The 23,089-nt window shown below is 39.5% G+C and overlaps 1 protein-coding gene across 2 annotated transcripts in view; it reads right to left on the reverse strand.

Moving 5' to 3' along the window:
* Positions 1–22,972, reverse strand: part of slc6a3 (solute carrier family 6 member 3) — a 37,734-nt gene extending 14,762 nt beyond the window's left edge. Inside the window, exons 1-10 of one of the 2 annotated variants that reach the window (XM_062063412.1) lie at positions 22,718–22,850; positions 22,001–22,121; positions 19,969–20,179; positions 19,180–19,311; positions 15,245–15,461; positions 13,542–13,680; positions 12,530–12,664; positions 8,866–8,969; positions 4,823–4,947; positions 2,924–3,036 (exon numbers count right to left, since the gene is read on the reverse strand). In XM_062063412.1, coding sequence (XP_061919396.1) covers positions 2,924–3,036; positions 4,823–4,947; positions 8,866–8,969; positions 12,530–12,664; positions 13,542–13,680; positions 15,245–15,461; positions 19,180–19,311; positions 19,969–20,179; positions 22,001–22,087 — 1,263 coding nt within the window. In that variant the 5' untranslated portion in view covers positions 22,088–22,121; positions 22,718–22,850. Of the gene's footprint in view, positions 1–2,923; positions 3,037–4,822; positions 4,948–8,865; positions 8,970–12,529; positions 12,665–13,541; positions 13,681–15,244; positions 15,462–19,179; positions 19,312–19,968; positions 20,180–22,000; positions 22,122–22,717 lie in introns of both variants that reach the window. The other variant, XM_062063411.1, reaches the window with a different exon arrangement.
* Between the last annotated feature and the right edge of the window lie 117 nt (positions 22,973–23,089).

The following is a 23,089-nucleotide window of genomic DNA, read 5'->3' on the forward strand; positions in this document are numbered from 1 at the left end:
CTTCAGTTGGTGAATTCTAGCTGTAAATGTACTCCCCTATTAACCACGCCCTGAACCACACCCCCAATCACGCCCCCCTCCCCACCTCAGACCACGCCCCCCACCCCCCACCTCCCCGTATCGGAGGTCTCAAGGTTGGCAAGTATGTCGCTTGTATAGTTACCTTTCAAACTATGTCTAAATCTGCACTGATGCAGGTAGATAAACAGTAGCCTAATGATCATCGCCTGAAACCCGGAAGTGCCTCGAGGTCACGTGATTGCAACCCAGCAATAGCAAGTGTCGTCAACCTTCATTTCCTGTGAGAGTTATTTCTACAAATTGAAAATAGCTCAGTGCTACTCATTGTAGTAACACTTATAATAGTTTATTTCAACCCAAACAGTGACAAACCTTGTTTTTTTTCAGAATATGAACACAGCTCATAGTTTCTATTAAATATATATATATATATATATATATATATATATCTGCATCTTTTAATTCTTTATGGCGTATTTACCAATATGAAGTGAAAACGTGAATGCTGTGAAATGATGCTCAATATTACAAGTTTTACTCACTGACGTTTACATTTGTCAAACAACAATTTGACTCGTATTAGTGGGGCATTCTACCGAATTAATGCAAGGTGCTGCCCCATTACCAAAAAAAATGGTTCAACAAAACAATTAAGTATTCTGACATGCATTTTACTGAGATGATATAATAATCTGTTCATACCCAGGCCATTAATTGAGATAGTGATACGATAAATATAATACATACTAAATCATCTTTCATAAGGTACTTTCTATTGAGAAGTAGCTGTCCTTCAACGTGACCCCTAAATTTTAATTTATGAAAATACCACTTAAAACATTTTTTTGACTTGTTTCAATGGTGACAATTTAAAGTTCAAACAGAGGATGAAAGACATATAGATTTATTGTAAAATACATTTTTTAATAAAAAATCATTGCTCCAAAAATCATGTCCCCAGTTTTTATGTCACTACCGAAACACAAGAGTTTTAGAGGTGTAGCTAATTCTGGATTTAAGCCACACCCCTACATTTTTGACCAGGAAGTGACATTACATTACTGCCCCTCATGACTGCATGGTTAGTAGCTTAATCCTATATTTTTTTAAATAAATGTCTTCCAAAGTGGAAAAAATCAGTGTTTTTTCAATTATGTAAACTTTTTCAGTTTATATGCAAAATATGATGTTTTTATGAGTGTACACATCTTCAAAGATGTGTTTACTAGCCATATGCTTGCTAGCATTATTTAGTTATGGTCAAAATTAGCTAGAATTGTCACACCGGAAACATATAACATTTCAGTGGTGACATGATTATTTCGGTAGGTAGTGACAAAATAGAATGCAAAGTAAAGTGTTAATGTTGGACATATTAAAAAACACATACATTTTGTGGTCAATAAAATCATTTATTTTTGGAGAAAACTGTTATTATTAGGTCACTACCAAAACACTGTGTGTGTACAAATAAAATAAGGTATATTGAGTTATCAACTAAAATATTATGATACTGTATGGTTAAATGTATGTTCAATTTCATAAATCGTTAATTCTGAAATCAATCTGATCAGTGTTATTAATTTTAGAAAGACATTTTTGAAGAATTTCATAAAATGAAGTATATTTGGTAAGAAAATAATTTTTATGGATTTTATTGTAAAAATCTTCAACAATTATTTCTAAAGATAACCTGTACACAAGGGAAATAAGCATAGTTTTAACAGGGTAACATCATATGTTTTATTCATTATTGAAGGCTATGTTTGGGGAGAGGAAAAAACATTCCCAAATATTCTGAAATTACCAAAGAAAAGTTGACTGTTCTTTTTTTAGAAATGTGTACTTTAATGTTGTACTATTATATAATGACAACCTCACTTTGAACCAATTGGGTTGAATGGCCCATATGTGAACCTTGTTACACACACATCTTATTATTTACATAGTACATATGTATAATATCATGGCTGTAATCTACCTCATCAAATAAAGCTTTAAAATGCATTGTATTAGATACCTAACTCACTTTTCTAACTTCTGTATTAACTTTTGTGGCAGTGCCAAAAACTAGAGGGTTCCAGGTTCGCTCCCCGCCTCTTGCCATCGAAATAACCCTCACCCCCTCACTGGTGAATGAATGATAGGTGGTGGTTGGAGGGGCCGTAGGCCCAAATTGGCAGTCAAGCTTCTGTCAGTCTACCCCACGGCAGAGTGAATGTGAGCGTTTTGAGTATCTAGTCGATAGAAAAGTGCTATGTACAGTAAATATAATCCATTATTATTGTTATTATGTTTCAATAAAACATAATATTGTTCCATATTATTTTACAATTGACATTAAAACTGCAAATTTCTGTGTCATACTTATTATTTATTTCAACTTAATGACATTTTCAAAACTGTAGACCTCAACATAAATGTGAGAACTTAAGTTTTTTATTCTTGATTGACTTAAAATATTTACCATAATTAAGGTGGTTTGAAGTGGCAAACATTACAGAACATGTTCAAATAATTTTGGATCAAAACAACTATATTTTACATGCTCATATTTCAATAAAAATGTAACGTCAGCACTGCTAGCCCTGATAAATAGATAAGTAATAATCAATGCTTCTGTATTTACATCCTGATTGCAACGCCGTAAATCGCACCTGCTCACCATTGTTCCCTTGAAGCGGTTGATTGCTGTGACGTTCACGTAGGAACTCGTTTTTGAGCTTTGAGAACCGATTCACATACTATTATTTGAATTAGTACTCATTGTCTACGTAGATTAGTCGTCCAAAATATTTGATCGTTTGGCTAGTGTTTAGACCATGCATATATATCAATAAGACTGTAAAACTAAATGATGTTCTGCTGTTTGATGGAATAGATCAAACAACTGCATACTCACAGCACTGTCAATGCCCAGTGTCAGCAACATGATGAAGAAGATTACTGCCCACACCGATGACCCAGGCAGTGTTGCAATGGCTTCTGGGTAAATAACAAAGACCAAGCCAGCCCCTAAAAAAAAAAAATGAAAACTGCATCAAACAATGAAAAACCCAATTTGTGTTCTGACTTCACTTTGTAAATGGTTCACATTCAATGACAATTCGGTTTAGGGTATATTTTAGTCATGTGTGCATTATTACATAGCGGACTACAAAAAAGCTTGCCATGTTGGATTGGTATTGCTTTTACAGTAAGCATAGAGCAGGGCTCTCCTTCAAATGTCGGCCAAAGGGCCAGATCTGGCTCGTGTTTAGTTCAAAACTTTGTAGACAAACATATTTGGAGCAAATTTTTAAAAACACTCGAGTGCGCCTTTTTTTTATAAAGAAACTTGTACAACTTATTGGCAGATTGGCAACACATTACGGTCCAAAAATGTGATTCACACAACTACGGCATTCCTCAAGGCACCTCTTTAAATCCTCTTCTTTTTGGCAGTTACATACTGTTTTCGTAATGTTATAGCTTGTCTATTTTAGATCCAGTCCGTAATCATTTAGTCAACACATTTAGTTATACTAGTAGTGTTCCTAAATGTTCCAATTTAGGTTCTCTCTTTTTCATCACTTGGGATATTCCACTGCTGGCCCATGAGTTCAGTTCAAAAACTGACTCACATTTTTGCAGCAGATTCTTAAAAAACACGAGAGCGCTGTCAAAGATGATCGACCTATCTTTTTTTAATTGTTTTTTTGCATAAGGACAATAATAAGAGAAGAGCGCCTCTGTAACTGACCGAAAAAAGAAAAATAGACCAAAACCAAATGTCTACTGTAGAGGATGCTGGTTCTCCGGAATATCCAAAGTGAGACCAATAGTTAAGCGAGAAGTCCGGTCCCTATAGCTTTCTGTAAATGTGAACCCCAACACAATTTAAATGAATATCTCTGTGTATGTTAAAATATTTAATCCAGTTTTACTGGCCATTAGACAATTTAAACACAATTATAGTAGAATGTTGGTATAGATCAATGTTGTTAGAGATCAGTTTTTCTCAAATAGTGGGGAGTCGCGGTGCGATGCCAGTGGGGAGCATGTGACCCCGGGAAACATGCTTTATCAGTACCATACAGTATCATGCTTCAAACCCTGCTTCAAAAAACTGTGCACTTCAAAACGTGTTCATTGTAGCCATTAATCTTGACTTTACATTTTGATTAAAAAAAAAATTTTTTATTCATTTTTTTTAATAGTATACATTGTGCTCCTAAATTGTTGTTGCTAATCGAATTTGAACAAATTATTCATTGAGTTTATTTAATAAAACATTTCGGTATCAAATGGTTCAAGTCGGTCAAAAAAAATGTATAGTTTAAATAAGGATTTCTGTTGTAAGCTCATCTATAGGTCTTTAATTTTGGTTGTATTCAATGTTAGTAGGTTTACAATGTTATGCAGAGGTGTGCTTTTTTGTGGGCAGATTATTTGCGGCAAAGAATGGGGGGGGCACAAAGTATTTTCTTCTTCCTATAGGGGGCGTAACAGAAAATAATGGTGAAGCACTGATACAGATACTGTAGCTGTCTGTTGTTTCAGCACCATAGGCAGTGCACCAGGCTTCTCAATACAAGACAGCGACTGACATTTAACAGTCACATTGGTAATTAATGCATGATTGTAAGTTGCACAGAGCTCAGACAGATACCAGATCAATAAGTCAAGCAGACTAAATTTGACTATTCAGCCCAACAAACCCTCTGTACCTAAACTCCACATCACATCGCTGAAAAAAAGGGTGCAGTGATGGCAAATGGGATTGATTCTGTATGAGAGGGACATTTATGGAGAACCATACCATCCCTTACAACCTTGTCCAGGGGGACGTTGTGCTTGTAGGACATATAGCCAAGGAAGGAGAAGACCACGAAGCCAGAGAAGAAGCTGGTTAAAGAGTTGATGGAGGTGGTGATGATGGCATCCCTGCATTATGATAACCAAATAAGGTGAAGATTAGAACGTCAAAAAGAGAACATTTGAAAAGGTTGAGATTACACATTCCTAAAAGCAACACAGCAGTCCATGAAATCAGAGTCTGATAGATATACTGTAGATGCATATTAATGTGTAAGCATTTATGACATGTAGTGTATTGCCTCTTTATATTGGGTGAAAAAAAATTGTATGTATGTATATATATATATATATATATATATATATACATACATACATACATACATACATACATACATACATACATACATACATACATACATACATACATACATATACATACATACATACATACATACGTATATATATATATATATATATATATATATATATATATATATATATATATATATATATATATATATATATATATACTGTATATATTTAGATACATATATGTAAATATGTATATATATATGTATATATATATATCTCCTCTCTGAGCTGCCACCTTACCGTGGTAGAGGAGTTTGCGTGTCCCAATGATCCTAGGAGCTATGTTGTCCGGGGGCTTTATGCCCCCTGGTAGGGTCTCCCAAGACAAACTGATCCTAGGTGAGGGATCAGACAAAGAGCAGCTCGAAGACCTCAATGAAAAATAAAACCTATGGACCCAGATTTCCCTCGCCCGGACGCAGGTCACCGGGGCCCCCCTCTTGAGCCAGGCCCGGAGGTGGGGCCCGGAGGTGGGGCACGATGGCGAGCGCCTGGTGGCCGGGCCTGTCCCCATGGGGCCCGGCCAGGCACAGCCCGAAGAGGCAACGTGGGTTCCCCCTCCAATGGGCTCACCACCCATAGCAGGGGTCATAGAGGTCAGGTGCGATGTGAGCTGGGCGGAAGCCGAAGGCAGGGCACTTGGCGGTCCGATCCTCGGCTACAGAAGCTAGCTCTTGGGACGTGGAACGTCACCTCGCTGGGGGGGAAGGAGCCTGAGCTAGTGCGCGAGGTGGAGAAGTTCCGACTAGACATAGTCGGACTCACTTCGACGCACAGCAAGGGCTCTGGAACCAGTTCTCTCGAGAGGGGCTGGACTCTCTTCTACTCTGGCGTTGCCGGCAGTGAGAGGCGACGGGCTGGGGTGGCAATTCTTGTTGCCCCCCGGCTCAGAGCCTGCATGTTGGAGTTCAACCCGGTGGGCGAGAGGGTAGCTTCCCTCCGCCTTCGGGTGGGGGAACGGGTCCTGACTGTGGTTTGCGCTTACGCGCCAAACCGCAGCTCAGAGTACCCACCCTTTTTGGATTCACTCGAGGGAGTACTTGAGAGTGCTCCCCCGGGTGATTCCCTCGTTCTACTGGGGGACTTCAATGCTCATGTTGGCAGCGACAGTGAAACCTGGAGAGGCGTGATTGGGAAGAATGGCTGCCCGGATCTGAACCCGAGCGGTGTTTTGTTATTGGACTTTTGTGCCCGTCACAGATTGTCCATAACAAACACCATGTTCAAACATAAGGGTGTCCATATGTGCACTTGGCACCAGGACACCCTAGGCCGCAGTTCCATGATCGACTTTGTAGTTGTGTCGTCGGATTTGCGGCCTCATGTTTTGGACACTCGGGTGAAGAGAGGGGCGGAGCTTTCTACCGATCACCACCTGGTGGTGAGTTGGCTGCGATGGTGGGGGAGGATGCCGGACAGACCTGGCAGGCCCAAACGCATTGTGAGGGTTTGCTGGGAACGTCTGGCAGAGTCTCCTGTCAGAGAGAGTTTCAATTCCCACCTCCGGAAGAACTTTGAACATGTCACGAGGGAGGTGCTGGACATTGAGTCCGAATGGACCATGTTCCGCACCTCTATTGTCGAGGCGGCTGATTGGAGCTGTGGCCGCAAGGTAGTTGGTGCCTGTCGTGGCGGTAATCCTAGAACCCGTTGGTGGACACCGGCGGTGAGGGATGCCGTCAAGCTGAAGAAGGAGTCCTATCGGGTTCTTTTGGCTCATAGGACTCCTGAGGCAGCGGACAGGTACCGACAGGCCAAGCGGTGTGCGGCTTCGGCGGTCGCAGAGGCAAAAACTCGGACATGGGAGGAGTCCGGGGAAGCCATGGAAAACGACTTCCGGACGGCTTCGAAGCGATTCTGGACCACCATCCGCCGCCTCAGGAAGGGCTAGCAGTGCACTATCAACACCGTGTATGGTGAGGATGGTGTTCTGCTGACCTCGACTGCGGATGTTGTGGATCGGTGGAGGGAATACTTCGAAGACCTCCTCAATCCCACCAACACGTCTTCCTATGAGGAAGTAGTGCCTGGGGAATCTGTGGTGGGCTCTCCTATTTCTGGGGCTGAGGTTGCTGAGGTAGTTAAAAAGCTCCTCGGTGGCAAGGCCCCGGGGGTGGATGAGATCCGCCCAGAGTTCCTTAAGGCTCTGGATGCTGTGGGGCTGTCTTGGTTGACAAGACTCTGCAGCATCGCGTGGACATCGGGGGCGGTACCTCTGGATTGGCAGACCGGGGTGGTGGTTCCTCTCTTTAAGAAGGGGAACCGGAGGGTGTGTTGTAACTATCGTGGGATCACACTCCTCAGCCTTCCCGGTAAGGTCTATTCAGGTGTGCTGGAGAGGAGGCTACGCCGGATAGTCGAACCTCGGATTCAGGAGGAACAGTGTGGTTTCCGTCCTGGTCGTGGAACTGTGGACCAGCTCTATACTCTCGGCAGGGTCCTTGAGGGTGCATGGGAGTTTGCCCAACCAGTCTACATGTGTTTTGTGGACTTGGAGAAGGCATTCGACCGTGTCCCTCGGGAAGTCCTGTGGGGAGTGCTCAGAGAGTATGGGGTATCGGACTGTCTGATTGTGGCGGTCGGCTCCCTGTATGATCAGTGCCAGAGTTTGGTCCGCATTGCCGGCAGTAAGTCGGACACGTTTCCAGTGAGAGTTGGACTCCGCCAAGGCTGCCCTTTGTCACCGATTCTGTTCATAACTTTTATGGACAGAATTTCTAGGCGCAGTCAAGGCGTTGAGGGGATCTGGTTTGGTGGCTGCAGGATTAGGTCTCTGCTTTTTGCAGATGATGTGATCCTGATGGCTTCATCTGGCCAGGATCTGGACGAAGTGGCTGGGGAGAGGGAAGTCTGGGCTTCTCTGCTTAAGCTGCTGCCCCCGCGACCCGACCTCGGATAAGCGGAAGAAGATGGATGGATGGATGGATGGATATATATATATGTTTAGATACATATATACATATATGTAAATATATACATTTATAAAGTTTATAAAGTACATACATATAGATATAGATATATATCTATATATTGATCTCTCTCTCTCTATATATATATTTATATATATATATATATATATATATATATATATATATATATATATATATATATATATATATATATATATATATATATATATATATATATATATATATATATATATATATATAGATATATAGATATAGATGTATATATAGATCTCTATATATATATATATATATATATATATATATATATATATATATATATATATATATATATATATATATATATATATATATATATATATATCCATCCATCCATCCATCCATTTTCTACCGCTTATTCCCTTCGGGGTCGCGGGGGGCGCTGGAGCCTATCTCAGCTACACTCGGGCGGAATGTATTGTGATATGGAGTAATGGACAATGTGTCAATTTTTAAACAAAGCATAAAAAGCAAACAAACAAGCCTGCTCAGGGGTGCTGATGATGTTTTAAAGAGCAGAAACATTTTTACTTGTGCTCCTGCTGTCTGTCGCACAGTGGGGTGTCAAAGACATGTCAGGTTTCAAGGAGCTTCAAAGGTTATTGTAATTCACCTACTGCACGTGTGTGTGTGTGTGTGTGTGTGTGTGTGTGTGTGTGTGTGTGTGTGCGCGCCTTGGCAACTCCCCACCTGCATGTCTCTTTACCTGTAACAGTTGTTGCTGAATTTGTTGTAGCTGGAAAAGGCAATTAGCACACCAAACCCAACTCCTAGCGAGAAACAGATCTGCGTGGCGGCATCGATCCAAACCTGGGGGGCGACAGAACAGACGCACTTGTGTGAAGCAGCAAACAAAAGGCACAGGAGAGGAAAAAAGCCATTATGAGGGATAATTGCAGGAAACTCTTTCAAAGGCAATAGATGAAAGACGCTTGTGAATACGGGAGGTAATTTTGCAAATTACTGCGCCATGTATCTATTTAATCTAATTCTCCAATCCCCTGGGATGCATATCTCGCTTATTCTTACTCCCTTTTTTTTTTGTCCATAACTGAGTGTTTAGTTATGGGTACTTGTTGAGCTTCTTTGCAAGAAAATGTAAATAAGATCTGAAACATTTAAAGGCGATAGTAAAGAGATATGCAGAAACACAGTGATTAATTTATTGCTCTGCATTGTAAATGTAATGCACACATTTTAGCGTATCTTAGTCCCCATTTTCCTATAAAATTGGAAGAGTTTGGGAACAACAGCAACTCAGCCACGAAGTGGTAGGCCACGTAAAATGACAGAGAGGATTCAGTGGATGCTGAAGCGCATAGTGCAAAGAGATTGCGAACTTTCTGCACAGTCAGTTGCGACAGAGCTCCAAACTTCATGTGACCTTCCAATTAGCCCACATCCAGAATGCAGAGAGCTTCATGGAATCGGTTTCCATGGCCATACATCACCAAGTCCAATGCAAAGGTCGGATGCAGTACTGTATAGCAGTGGAGACGCGTTCTCTGGAGTGATGAATCACGCTTTTCCATCTGGCAATCTGATGGACGAGTTTGAGTTTGGAGGTTGCTAGGAGAACGATACATTTCGGACTGCATTGCGCCGAGTGTGAAATTTGGTGGAGGAGGAATTATGGTGTGAAGTTGTTTTTCAGGAGTTGGGCTTGGCCCCTTAGTTCCAGTGAAAGGAACTTTGAATGCTCCAGGATGCCAAAACATTTTGGACAATTCAATGCTCCCAACCTTGTGGGAACAGTTTGGGGGGGGCCCTTCCTCTTCCAACATGACTGTGCACTAGAGTCTGGTGTGGATGAACTTGACTGGCCTGCACAGACTCCTGACCTGAACCAGATAGAACCCCTTTGGGATGATTTAGAACGGAGACTGAGAGCCAGGCCTTCTCGACCAACATCAGTGTGTGACCTCACCAATGCACTTTTGAAACAATGGTCGAAAAATCCTATAAACACACTCCGCAACCTTGTGGACAGCCTTCCCAGAAGAGTTGAAGCTGTAATAGCTGCAAAAGGTGGACCGACATCATATTGAACCCTATGGGTTAGGAATGGGATGGCACTTCAAGTTCATATGTAAGTCAAGGCAGGTGGCCAAATACATTTTGCAATATAGTTTATGTTCACTTCCTGTTCTAAATTAGTACACAACTTACATCAATGTGTTCAAAATACATCAGTTCTTCTCATTAATAGTTATATCCGTTATGATTCACCTAATGAGATGTATAATATCTTATTTTCAATAAGTTCATGACGTTAATCATAATTCTTCTTCTTGTACTTTGTAAACACTTGTTGTTTGAACAGCCTCTTAAACTGGATCATATTAGTACATTGTTTGATTTCTTTGCTTAATTCATTCCATAATTTATGTTCACATTCTAAAATACTAAAGGTGTTAAGTGTTGTACATGCAAACAAATGTTTTAATTAGATTTGAACATTATTGGGTATCAGGTTATAGTTTGCTTTGTTTACAAATTTAGCTGTTTGCAAATCCACCAAATCATTACATTTCCATATTTTAGATTTAATAAATACAAGGTTTGTATGTTCTCTATATCCAACATTATGTATTACTCTAACTGACCTTTTTTGTAACACGGTTATTAAAGTAAGCACACTTACGTAATTATTTCCTCATATATTTCTGCACAATAAATCAGATGTGGTAACACTAGCGGGCAGTAAATAATATAAAGTGATTTTTGGTCTCGGATATATTTTGCTTTATTTATTATAGAAATATTTCTTGCCACATTATGTTGCATATTTTTTCTATATGAGATTTCCATTTTATTTTCCATCCATCCATCTTCAACCGCTTATCCGGAATCGGGTCGCGGGGACAACAGCTCCAGCAGAGACCCCCATACTTCCCTCTCCAGAGCAACATTAGCAACTTCCTCCTGGGGAATGACGAAGCGTTCCCAGGCCAGAAAGGAGATGTAATCCCCCCATCTGGTCCTTGGCCTACCGCGGGGTCTCCTCCCAGTGGGACGTGCAACAAGGACCTCCCTAGGGAGATGCTCGTGAGGCATCCACACGAAATGCCCGAACCACCTAAGCTGGCTCCTTTCCAAGCGAAGGAGCAGCGGCTCTACTCCGAGTCTCTTTCGGGTGACTGAACTTCTCACCCAATCTCTAAGGGAGATGCCAGCCACCCTTCTGAGGAAACTAATTTTGGCCGCTTGTATCCGCGATCTTATTCTTTCGGTCATGACCCACACTTCATGACCATAGGTGAGAGTAGTAATGTAGATCTATAATTACACCGAAAAATGTGATTTCCTTTAGTTTTCAATATCTACTCTGTCTATTTATATTTGTGTTTGACTTTCTCTTCTACTGTTACAAAATAGCATTATTTTAGTTTTACTGAGATGCAAAGATAGTCTGTTTTAGTTAAATCATCTCTTTAATTTGTTCATTTTTCTGTTTTTATTTGTGTTACTACTCACAATCTTTTTGGGTGGCACTCAGCATATATGGTAATGTACCATATGTCCATCCATCCATTGTCTATACCGTTTGTTCCTCTCGGCATTGCAGGGGAGCTAGAGCCTATCCCAGCTGCACTCGGGCGAAAGGCAGTATTTTACTCATTACACATACATTAGGTTAATGGAGACTCTAAATTATGTGAATAATGTAATAAATGTGAATGGCTATGTCCTGTGATTGACTGGCGACTGGTCAGCGAGGATTGGCTTTAGCACACACTAAGCCAGGGGTCCCCAAACTTTTTGACTGGGGGGCCTCATTGGGTTAAAACAATTTGGCCGGGGGCCGGGCTGTATATATCTATATATATATATATATATATATATATATATATATATATATATATATATATATATATATATATATATATATATATATATATATATATATATATATATATATATATATGTATATACATATAGATATATGTAAATAGATATATATATATTAGATATATATAGCGCACTTTCTGCGCGCGCGATGATGTCACGTTTTCGATGAGAAAATGCATTTTTAGACAATATGATTTGTCTGAGCGGCTAGGAGACACCGTGAGTAGCAAGCGGTACAAAGTGGATAAGAAAAGACAGAAAAAAATATATATATATATATTTTTATTTTTATTTTTATTTTTATTTTTTATACTTGGGACTTCCCGCGTGCCTGATTTTGGACGCTGGCGGGCTGGATCCGGCCCGCGGGCCATAGTTTGGGAACCCCTGCACTAAGCCATAAAACATTTTGTTTAGTTTTTTGCTGTATTTGCTTTATTCATTCAGCTCATCTTCTCCTTGTTTACACTTCCACCCCTACTTCACATGCATGTCCTTACTATCCAGTTGGCTCCTACCTTGGCATCACAGAGTTTCAGGAAGTCTACAGACAGGTAGGCCTTAATGCCATCTATGGCTCCCGGCAGGGTGACTCCTCGGAGCAGCAGCACAGTCAAGACCACATAGGGCATAGTGGCTGTGATCCACACAACCTGAGAGGGTCACAGAAGGCAAACACACACACATACACACAAACACACACGCAATTAGAACAGGTGCATGTTTGAAACAGTGAGATAGCCACGTGAGAAATATGTCTCTCATCAAGTGATACACACACTATTAATGCTTTGTGTACTTGAATTTGCAAGCATATTTAAAATACCAGGTATTCAGGAAGAAGCGGGGCCTTCCTTTTCATGTATCACAAATCCGGCCCAGAAATGACGCCATTCAAAACTTGGGAGACAAACAACTTTGCAGCATATTCTTAAAAACATGAGAGTGCTCCTGTCGTATAGAGGACCTTGGGCCACTCTAACTGAGGCGTTCCTCAAGGCACCCTTTTAAGTCCTCTACTTTTTGGCCATTTTTATTTTTGTAATGTGATTAATGTAATTAGCCTGTTTACTTCAGATGCAGTCAGTAGTCATTTGTTCAACTTCTTTAGTTATACTAAGGGTGTTCCTCAAGGTTCTATTCCAGGTCCTCTCTTTTCCATCATTTGGGCTATTCACTTGGTGGCCTGTAATTTCAGTTCAACAAAACTTGTGAAAGACTCACATTTTTGCAGCAGACTCTTAAAAACACTAGAGTGCTGTCATACAGATGATCTTTGACTAGCTTTTTTTGCAGAAGGTCCTTAAAAATACCAGAGCGATCATGTAACTGACAAAATAAATCAATCCAAACCAAATGTCTATTGTAGAGGATGTTGGTTCTCCAGAAAATACACTAATACACGACTAATAGTGAAGGGAGAAGTCCGGTCTCCTGGTCCTTAGCTTTCTGGAAATGTGATCCCAAAAACAATTTAGTTAAATATCCCTGATGTACGATAACAAAAACAATTGGGTTGCCATTCTCTACCTTGCCAGAAGTCTTGACTCCCTTCCACAGACTGAAGTAAAGCACAACAATGACCACAGCCAGACAGGAAGTTAGCTGCCAACGTGGACGACCTAGGTTGTCTATACCATTGCTGTCTTGAATGTGGAGCACCCCTCGCCTATGGGGAAGAAAAACGTCTGATGAGAATCAAGTCCGTTTATTGATCCATCTTATATAACATAATTCTTTTAACAAATGGAATGACACGATCTTCTAATGGCAGAGGTGATTATGCAATAACTTACAACAGACAATTTTAAAAACAATGTGTTCTTTAAAAAAGAAATACAGACGGCTGATTCCATAATTTCCATTGATTAAAAGAAGGTCTGACAGATAAGACGTAATAAGATATTTAGCACACAAAGTCAAATTGTCTGCAGGTGATTCAATGTAAATAGCACACTGCCATTCCAACCAAGATGTATGAAAAGCTTCGACTGTCACAACAAAACCACCCCCTCTCACGGGAATAGAAGACACCTGGCCAGCATCTGGTCACAAAGAATGGGTAACTACAGTACATTCACTAGATGCTCAAACATCTTTGAGGATTAAATGTTGAAAATTGTATGAATATTTTACATTTAAGTACTTTCACAATAAATGACGGTAAAATGGATTCATCAAAAATGAATGTTTACTTCTGTGACTGACCACAACCTCAGCACGGTACCTCATGTTCTGTCACACAACTTTTAGGTTATAGGGGTTACTATATGCGGTTGTTGAACACTTTTAACATGCTAAACCCTGATACACGAGAGATCCTGATAAGTAGTATACAAATATAAATTATGTTGTATAGCAACACCCAGTATTTATTCATATTAGTGGTCTCAAACAATTACAATATTTAATTAGATTAACTAAAGGGTTGCTGTGGATTAATTTATTTTAACCACAATAAATATAATAATTTTTACAATCGTGTTTCATTTTGCAAGAGCAAAGACAAACAAGAAAGAAGGATATATATGCGCTTTACATATTCATGAAAGGCCTTAAACATCATATTCATGTTTTTCTAAACACACATACATTTATCTACATTAACGAGGAAAAAACTGCCTAACTAAATTGGGCACCAAAGCAGGATGTTTTGTACCAAAATGAATTCATGGGAAATTGTTCAATAATAATTTTTTTTAGTGCAAAAAAATTCAACATAATTCAAAAATATATTCCTGACACATTTCCAGCCAGTACTCAATATTTACCAGCCTAGCAATAACACTTCCCGCCACAAGGGGACAATGCGAATAACCAGAGAAATTTGCCATTATAGTCTTAACAGTGACGAAGCAGGATGGGGCTAGAAATACATTTGCGATAACATTTCACATAAAGTACCTTGTCATTAATGAATTGACAGTTTACATCCGGTTATTTTTGGAAAATGAGGGCTGCCACGGCTCGCAGGGCTCTGAGTATAGAAGGGGCGACCCCGCCTGTACCCCACACATCATCCAACAATGTTATACATTTTCCCCTTTGGAAAACAACCTCTGGCTCGTACCGATGGTGATGTTGTACTCATCTTTGTTTAACACATATTACATAAAGAATAAATAGCATTAGATTACTAAATAGTATAATGTCAATGCCCCCTGGGTCCACTGTGGGATTGCAAGCGCGAGTGTAAATCTTCGGATGTAGAACCAAGATACGGGTTGACTTACTCAAAGTACTCTTGAGCCGGAGTGGCCTTGTAAATGTCACTGATGGTGCTGTTGTCAGTCCAGTCAGAGCAGTTTGGACTGTTCCATGTGTTGTTACAATGCACCCACGGGAGCTCGCCAGTGAACGAGGAGAAGAGGTAGAAGAGAGCCCAGGAGATGATGACGTTGTAGTAAAAGCCAACATAGAGAGAAATGAGGATCACTGTAAATCCGACACCTGTTAAGAGGAATATGAAATATCAAATGGACATTGTAACAGGGAGTTTTTAATTTGATTAATCACTCAAAATCATTGCATTAATCATGTATATATGCAGAGTAATCACCCAATTTATTTTGATCGCACATAATAATACCTTCGAGACAGTGCGATTGTTATTTGGTGGGCTCAGGTCAATGCCTACATTAGTGCAAAGATGAGTGAAGAGACTCCAACTGGTGGTGTTTCTGGCAAATTACTTCAAAATAAACCCAAACGGGACTTTAAAAAAAAATGTTCCCATGGTTTGTGAAAATAAATGTAGTTCATTCAAGTAAAATAAAATGTTCCTTATGACATTCTGACAATAGAATTGCATTTGTGTCCAAAAACTGGAGTCTTTTTAAAGTTCATTCAAAGTATGCACGCAAGAAATAACCTGTGATTAATCCTGAGTAATCTATATTCAAAAGTGTAATAAAATAAATCATTTGACAGCACAAAAAATATACACCATACAAGCTGGCATCTGTTACATTTGATCAAAAACAAACTTCAGAAATCCATTTGATCAGATTAATATGAAACGGAACACTAGCACACCTGAAGACTTACTTATCAACACATCTACCCTTTTTGTATGACTAACATCTACAACTAAACATAAGTGTCAACCTTTGCTAGGAAGCCGTGACTCCAGCCGTGACTTATTGATTATTTCCTTGCCTGGCTGTGATATTTGTGCGAGAACGATGCCTGTTATTAGCGCCACATGGCGTCTTGGTGTGCTTCCATCCCCGCCCGATTCTGCTCCTTGCTCCCTTTTCTTTGGATGCATTGATCTCGAGAGGAAACCAGCTTGTTGATCAGAATAATTACTGTCAATATGGGCATGTGTATGTGTGCATTTGAATAATTACTGTTATCCCCCCACTGAGAGGCAGAGAATGACAGTGTGTGGACCGTGTGATTAGAACGTCAATGTCTTCTCCCTGACAGACGGCACATGTTCACACGCTGAAGGCCCACGCTTGCATATACACACTCTCGAGAAGCATATGCACAACTGTGAGACACCTTCAGCCTTACAGGGACATGTTTGGACACCCGATAGAAGTATGGTTGCATGCTGAGATGCAACAGATGGTCTTTTCATAACATTTTAGGAGGTATTTAATGCATAATCACTGTGAAATGTTAGGAAATGTTACACAAGATATAAAGCAACTTAATGCAAATGGATGACATCCTTGGAAACTAGTATGTGCTTTTTGAAGAGTACCTGTAGATTGCAACCTAATGTCCGGAAAAAAAAGGTATATATATATTCAGACAATCTTGAGTCTAAAAGCCTAATTTTCATTTGCTTTCCATCTGAGTGCCACCGGAACCTGATGTTCTGGGAGGATAAACAATGCCTGTCGCGGCTCGACACAGACGAGCGAACAAAAGAGCGACTGACATGTGGATGGGCAAGCAAATGGGCAGGCGAGCAGACACACCGACATGTAGATATCAAAGGCAAGTCAACTCGCTGACAATTTAGTGGGAAGGTAGATGGACAAATGGACAGGGGGGTGACATTGATTGATTAAGTGGGAATAATAAATGCAAAACATGCACACGCACTGACAGGCCATGATATTACATACACCTACACGGTATGATAAGATACAATACAATACATTAAATGCATGTAGAGATGTGCTGATTGATCAATATCAGACGATTTTCTTGAAAAAGTATGGAGATAGCCATTGCCAATTAATGTCTTTCAATGCCTATCACCTCTGGCTAAAACTGTATTTATTTTTAGTCCACTGGCTGACAAGTGTGTCTTAATGCACAGTGTGGAGCCGCTCCTCTAACTTAATAATAATCACCCCCATTACTTTAGAGACCTAGACTTAGACTTACACTTAGACTTCCTTTTATTGTCATTCAAATTTGAACTTTACAGTAGAGATAAGAACAAAAGTTTGTTGCATTAGCTCGTTGTAGTGCAGGATAAAAGAGCAATAAGGTGCAGATATAAATAGATTACTGTACAGCTAAATATATTGCACTTTTGCATATGCATCCACGTTTATGGATGTATATTATATTGTCTTTATATTCCAGCGAGTTAATCCGTTTTTGGGGGGAACTGAGGGGATTGTAATGATGCGTTCAAGATGGCCTGAGGGAAGAAGCATTTACAGAACCTGGAGGTTCTGCTACGGAGGCTGCGGAAGCTCTTTCTAGAGTCCAGCAGTGAAAACAGTCTTTGGTGGGGGTGGGAGGAGTCTCTGCAGATTTTCTGAGCCCTGGTCAGGCAGCAGCTTTTTGCGATTTCCATTATGGCAAATTAACTGCATTTATTAATATCAAAATTAACATTATCACTGGAGGACAAGGCTAAACATGTTACACATCAAAAACAAGCAGAAGCAGGCATGCTAATTGCTAAGCGAGATGCTAAGTTAGCGAGACACAGCAGAAGAAATAAGTGCTAAGTAAAGTTGAAGAAGTGTAGATGGATCTAGCTTACAGCAGAAAGTAAGCATCTATTAACAGGAAATTAATAATTAGATTGATAAGAGTCTAGAGAGAGGATATTATGACAACAACTGTTTGTGTGTCAGCATTGTCACAGTCAGTACACAACAATTGGTGGAGTCGACACCAAGGGTAGTATCAATATATGATCAAAACAAGAGTGATTGGGCCAAAAGTGGTATTTTCTCAACATCATTGTTTTGTTATTTTTGTTCATGTTTACATATACAGAGAATACAGAAAAGTCCCGAGAGACAAGAGAACTTTGAGGGCAAAAATTATTTCAATGAGTGGTTGATAGTAGTTTATGATTTTGTTCATACTGACTGGGTTTATTAAAACAATTGCATGTATTAAGATAGTAGAATAAACTAGCGTAAGTTTTGAGCTGATTTTGTCAATCTGTCAATAGCACTAAAAAAACATTGGAGAACATTACATTTAGTACATACTGTATAACAGTAGTCCCCAACCTTTTTTGCACCACGGACTGGTTTAATGTAGGCATTTTTTCAGGGACCGGCGTTCCACTTGTGCCAGATAAATACAGCAAAAATAAGTGCATGAATAATGCAAGTCCCTACAATGCTGAATTAGTGGGAGCTTGTTCCTTTGCAATGAGATTCAGATGGAGATCAGCCTTCGGCTACAATCTGTCACATTTGTATTTGATATGTTCATGAATGTGCATTGTATCATGGTACACAGTTATAACAAATATAACAACTTCCTATGAGAAGTTTTATCGTACATCTATAAACAAGCTTATTGGTGTGTCTAGTGGGACAGGCCGAAGTTAAGTCGGAGAAAATGCAGTCCTTTATAAATTATTTCATGTTTCTCTGCGGCCCGGTAGCAAATGCGTTACCTACCGGTACTGGTCCCTGGACCGGTGGTTGGGGACCACTGCTGTATAATATGTATTGCATTGGTATCGACCAAGCTCACTCACTGAAGAACGGTATTGAAATCTGCATCATAAAACCCTGATTGGAATATCCCTATATACAGTAATAGAAAATCTGAATGAACAAGGACAGCGTTATGTTTATTATTATTGGCATTGTTGGTATTTGTGGTTAAATACAGAAAACAACATCAGTCTGATTTAGTAAATCACAAAACTGAGCATTGCACTTAAAATAAAGGTTACTGTAAAACAGTAAATCTATGTTTGTGTGCGTTGTTGTTGTCCTACCTTTGAATATGGGACATATTTTCCAGACCCCTGCTGCCCCTTCTCTGTTGTACTGTCCCAAAGCCAGCTCCATGTAAAAGAGAGGCATGCCTGCTATCACCATGAAGAACAGGTACGGCACCAAGAATGCACCTGCACACAACAAACACACACAAGTATGTTTGTCTAATTCTTAGATGCAAAATGCAAGGCTATGCTCATTTATCTCTAAAAATGCATTGTCGTTCTTTTTCTAGAATACAAATGCATTACAAACTATTTTGATAAATGATATTTTGGAAAATCAGGACACGTTTAGCAGCATGCAGCGTCCTTCAGGACAGAGTGTAAACCTAATGAGAGCTCTATGTTAAACAGCCATAATTAGTGGCCATGATTGTTAGAGCTAATCTATTCACAACAGCTGTGGTTGCTTTTTTATCCTTATTTTGATCTCTGTAAAGGCTTGGAAGATTCTTAATGCATATAAGAAGCTGGTGCACACGCACACGCACACACACACACACACACACACACACACACACACACACACACACACACACACACACACACACACACACGCACACGCACGCGCAAGCGCACGCACACACACACACAGTTGCATGTATGAGTGAAGAGTACAAACACAGCTCAAACATTTGAAACTTTAACATTCAATTCACCTTTTCAATAAAATCATAAACATAGACGTGTCATCGTTCCTTCAATTCCACTTCAGCTATTCTAATAGAGGCGGATTATCTCACACAGCCCTCTCCCCCACCCCACACCCCCAAGCATCAACCTCACCTCCTCCATTTTTGTAGCACAGGTGAGGGAACCTCCAGACATTGGCGAGGTCCACCGCAAATCCGATCACGGACAGCAGGAAGTCAATTTTCTTCCCCCAGGTCTCTCTTTCAGCCTCACCACTGGGGTTGGTCTGAGTTGAGGATGGAGCCACAAGGGTGGTGGAGGTGAACTGGACCCCATTCTGCTCCTTTACAAGGACCAGCTCCACCTGGAGGGTTAGAATCACACACAACAGTCGTCATGTTTGATCACACTCAATTGCAAGCACTTTGTCTTTTGACCTCAGTTGGTATTTCCACCAAAAGCCAGTTGTTGGGTTTTCTTTTTTTATATTTACTAGTGATGTCAACCGATTACATTTGTTCATCCGATTAATCACACTTTTGCATTTTGATTAATCGCGATTAATCACAGTGAATTACTTGCATGCATAATTTAAATTACCTTTAAAAAGACTCCAATATTTGGAAACAAATGCAATTAAATTTTCAGAATGTCATGTGGGAATTGTTTTTAAATGTTTTACTTGTTATTTATTTGCTCAAAACTTGGGAACAGTTTCATCTAAAATCCCGTTTGGGTTTATTTGGAAGTAATTCGCCAGCAAGCCCACAAGTTGGAGTCTCCTCACTCATCTTTACACTGACGTATGCATTGACCTGATCACTGAGAGTAAACAACCTGCTCCGCCTTTCAGGTAACCATCCACAGTTAAGGAGAATGTGCGGTCAAAATAAATTACGCAATTTCTATCTGCGTTTTAATGTTTTGTGATTAATCACATGAGTAAACGTGTTATAGGGAATCTATGATGAATTGTGTCTTTTCTGACTTATAAATGTTCTCACGGTTTGACAAAAACGTCACAGCGTCTAATCCAATGATTCTTACACTGTGGTACATCTACCACTAATGGTACGCCGGCTTCATCTAGTGGTACGCCAATGAATAATTCAACTTTTAAGTACATTTTCATTTAATCTTTAAAAACATATATTCACTTTAGTCCAATGATTATTTAACTTTTATGAATCATTGATTTTATTTGATAAGTACAGTTGTATTTTCCTATATTCAAACACAGTGTTGCAGTTTAAACCATGTGTAATGTTACAGTAGCCAAAAATATTAAATCTACTTGTTAAATAGAACCTCTGGCTTTTTTTTAATGAATACTTAGGCCTACCACACTACTGTATTTTAATGCTGGCCATTTTGGTGGTACTTGAAGAGCCAAAAGTTTTCTGAGGTGGTACTTGGTGGAAAAACGTTTGAGAACCACTTGTCGAAACACGAAGTTCATGTATTTTGGCCTGAGCTTGCATGCAGTTTGGGTGCTTTGGTTCGCAAAATAGTGGTGATGACTTCGACATACATATTCAAATAGTGTACATTTTCAAAAGATAAATTACAAGACATTTGAAAAGGGTGGGATGTGGTTTCATTTGCAATCCGGGAACACCTCCACAATTGAACATCTTGCAGACGGACTCAAAAAATAAAAGTTAATGCGAAACAAAATGTATGATTTTAACTTTGACACCACCAATATAGCCTAGTAGACTCAACTCATCTCATTAATAATATTTTTGAAAAGTTAAGTGACCAAATATGAAAACTAAATCTAATATTTTAGTCCTATATTAATGCAAACTACAACCACACTAATACACCATGTTGAATATCAATATATCAATAAATCAATCAATCAAATGATATTTGTATAGCACCTTACAACATCAACATGGTGGCTTCACAGGCCAATCAAGCTAAAAACAAATAAGAAAAAGGTAAAAGCAAATAAACTAAATGCATGAATATAGATTTATAAGTGTCAATCAAAACTCAGTATTTACTGTAAATGCAAAAATATTACAATATTGTACTGAATGTTACTGGACTGTGTGAGTGTACTAATGCTGTGTAAAACAATGAACTTGTTACTTGAAGACGTTTACTATTGTTTAAAAAATTTTCAACAGTCAATACATAAAGCAGTTAATACGCACCACATGTGTACTGTACTGACCTCTTTGGGACCCATTGCATTAGATGGGCTTTTTTCTGGGGCTACAACTGACGACATCAGGCTAATGGGGACTTTCTCCTTCAGCATGGAGAGATGCACCGCTTTCAGAAGGTAAATGACACTGGTTGTGGAAGACAGGTAATGTAAGGTATTAAATGTGAACACATTTACTTGTTTTGTCTGAATGATTTGTTACATACGTAAGTGTGATTTTTTTTTATTTTTTTTCACTTAATACTTTGTTGCCTGCTTGGCACACAAAAACAAAAAGAGTGGCAAAAAGCAACAGGAGCGAGGTAATGTGGACAAGGACATGCATGGGGAGAAAGGGGGGGCTCGTCTCTCAAGGCCATCACTGCATGCTCATTACACTTCACACTTGTTGATCGCCATTTTGCTCATCATGATAAGCGCAATACACCATTCACCGTATTAAATCAAAATTGCACCTTTGACTAAAATAAACTTTGCGTGTGGCATTCCATATAAACGTAATGTAGTGCACAGATTAACACTAGTGTTAATTACATTATAAATATTTAAATAAAGCATGCTTAAAATAATATCCTATTTTAAATGATTTCACCTGAAAAAGCATCCTCTCAACATGAAATATGGCAGAAAAAAATTGTTACTTCATGTCTGCATTTCTTTAAGTTGCAAAATCAAAAGCCGTTTTTTTTCCATCCTCATGTTTTTGGGGGTTGCAAAACTCACCTTTGCCAAAGAACAAGTGATAAGCTCCTTACAATGTGAACAGTCTACTTCCAGCTGTTTTGAGGTTCTTCGGTATGGTGCAAAATAGTTTTCACCATATTTACCTAAAAACATAAAAAGTTAGAAAACCAAATGCAACAAAAATAAGAGGAACATTAAGTGTGAATATTTGGGATAAAGACTGCTAGTCTGATGAAGTGCCAGCCTCCTTGGTTACAGTTCAGACCCACGGACACCAGAGGACCATGTGGTCTGCTGTGGTGATCTGTCTGCAGGACCACTCTTGAAATATGAGAAACAATCAACAACACTCCCCTACATCGTCACTCTCACCCCTCCCAACTCCCTCCCTTGTCTGTTCCTCCTCTTTTC

Source organism: Entelurus aequoreus, linkage group LG11 (genome assembly GCF_033978785.1).
Source record: "Entelurus aequoreus isolate RoL-2023_Sb linkage group LG11, RoL_Eaeq_v1.1, whole genome shotgun sequence".
In the NCBI taxonomy this organism is placed as follows: domain Eukaryota; kingdom Metazoa; phylum Chordata; class Actinopteri; order Syngnathiformes; family Syngnathidae; genus Entelurus; species Entelurus aequoreus.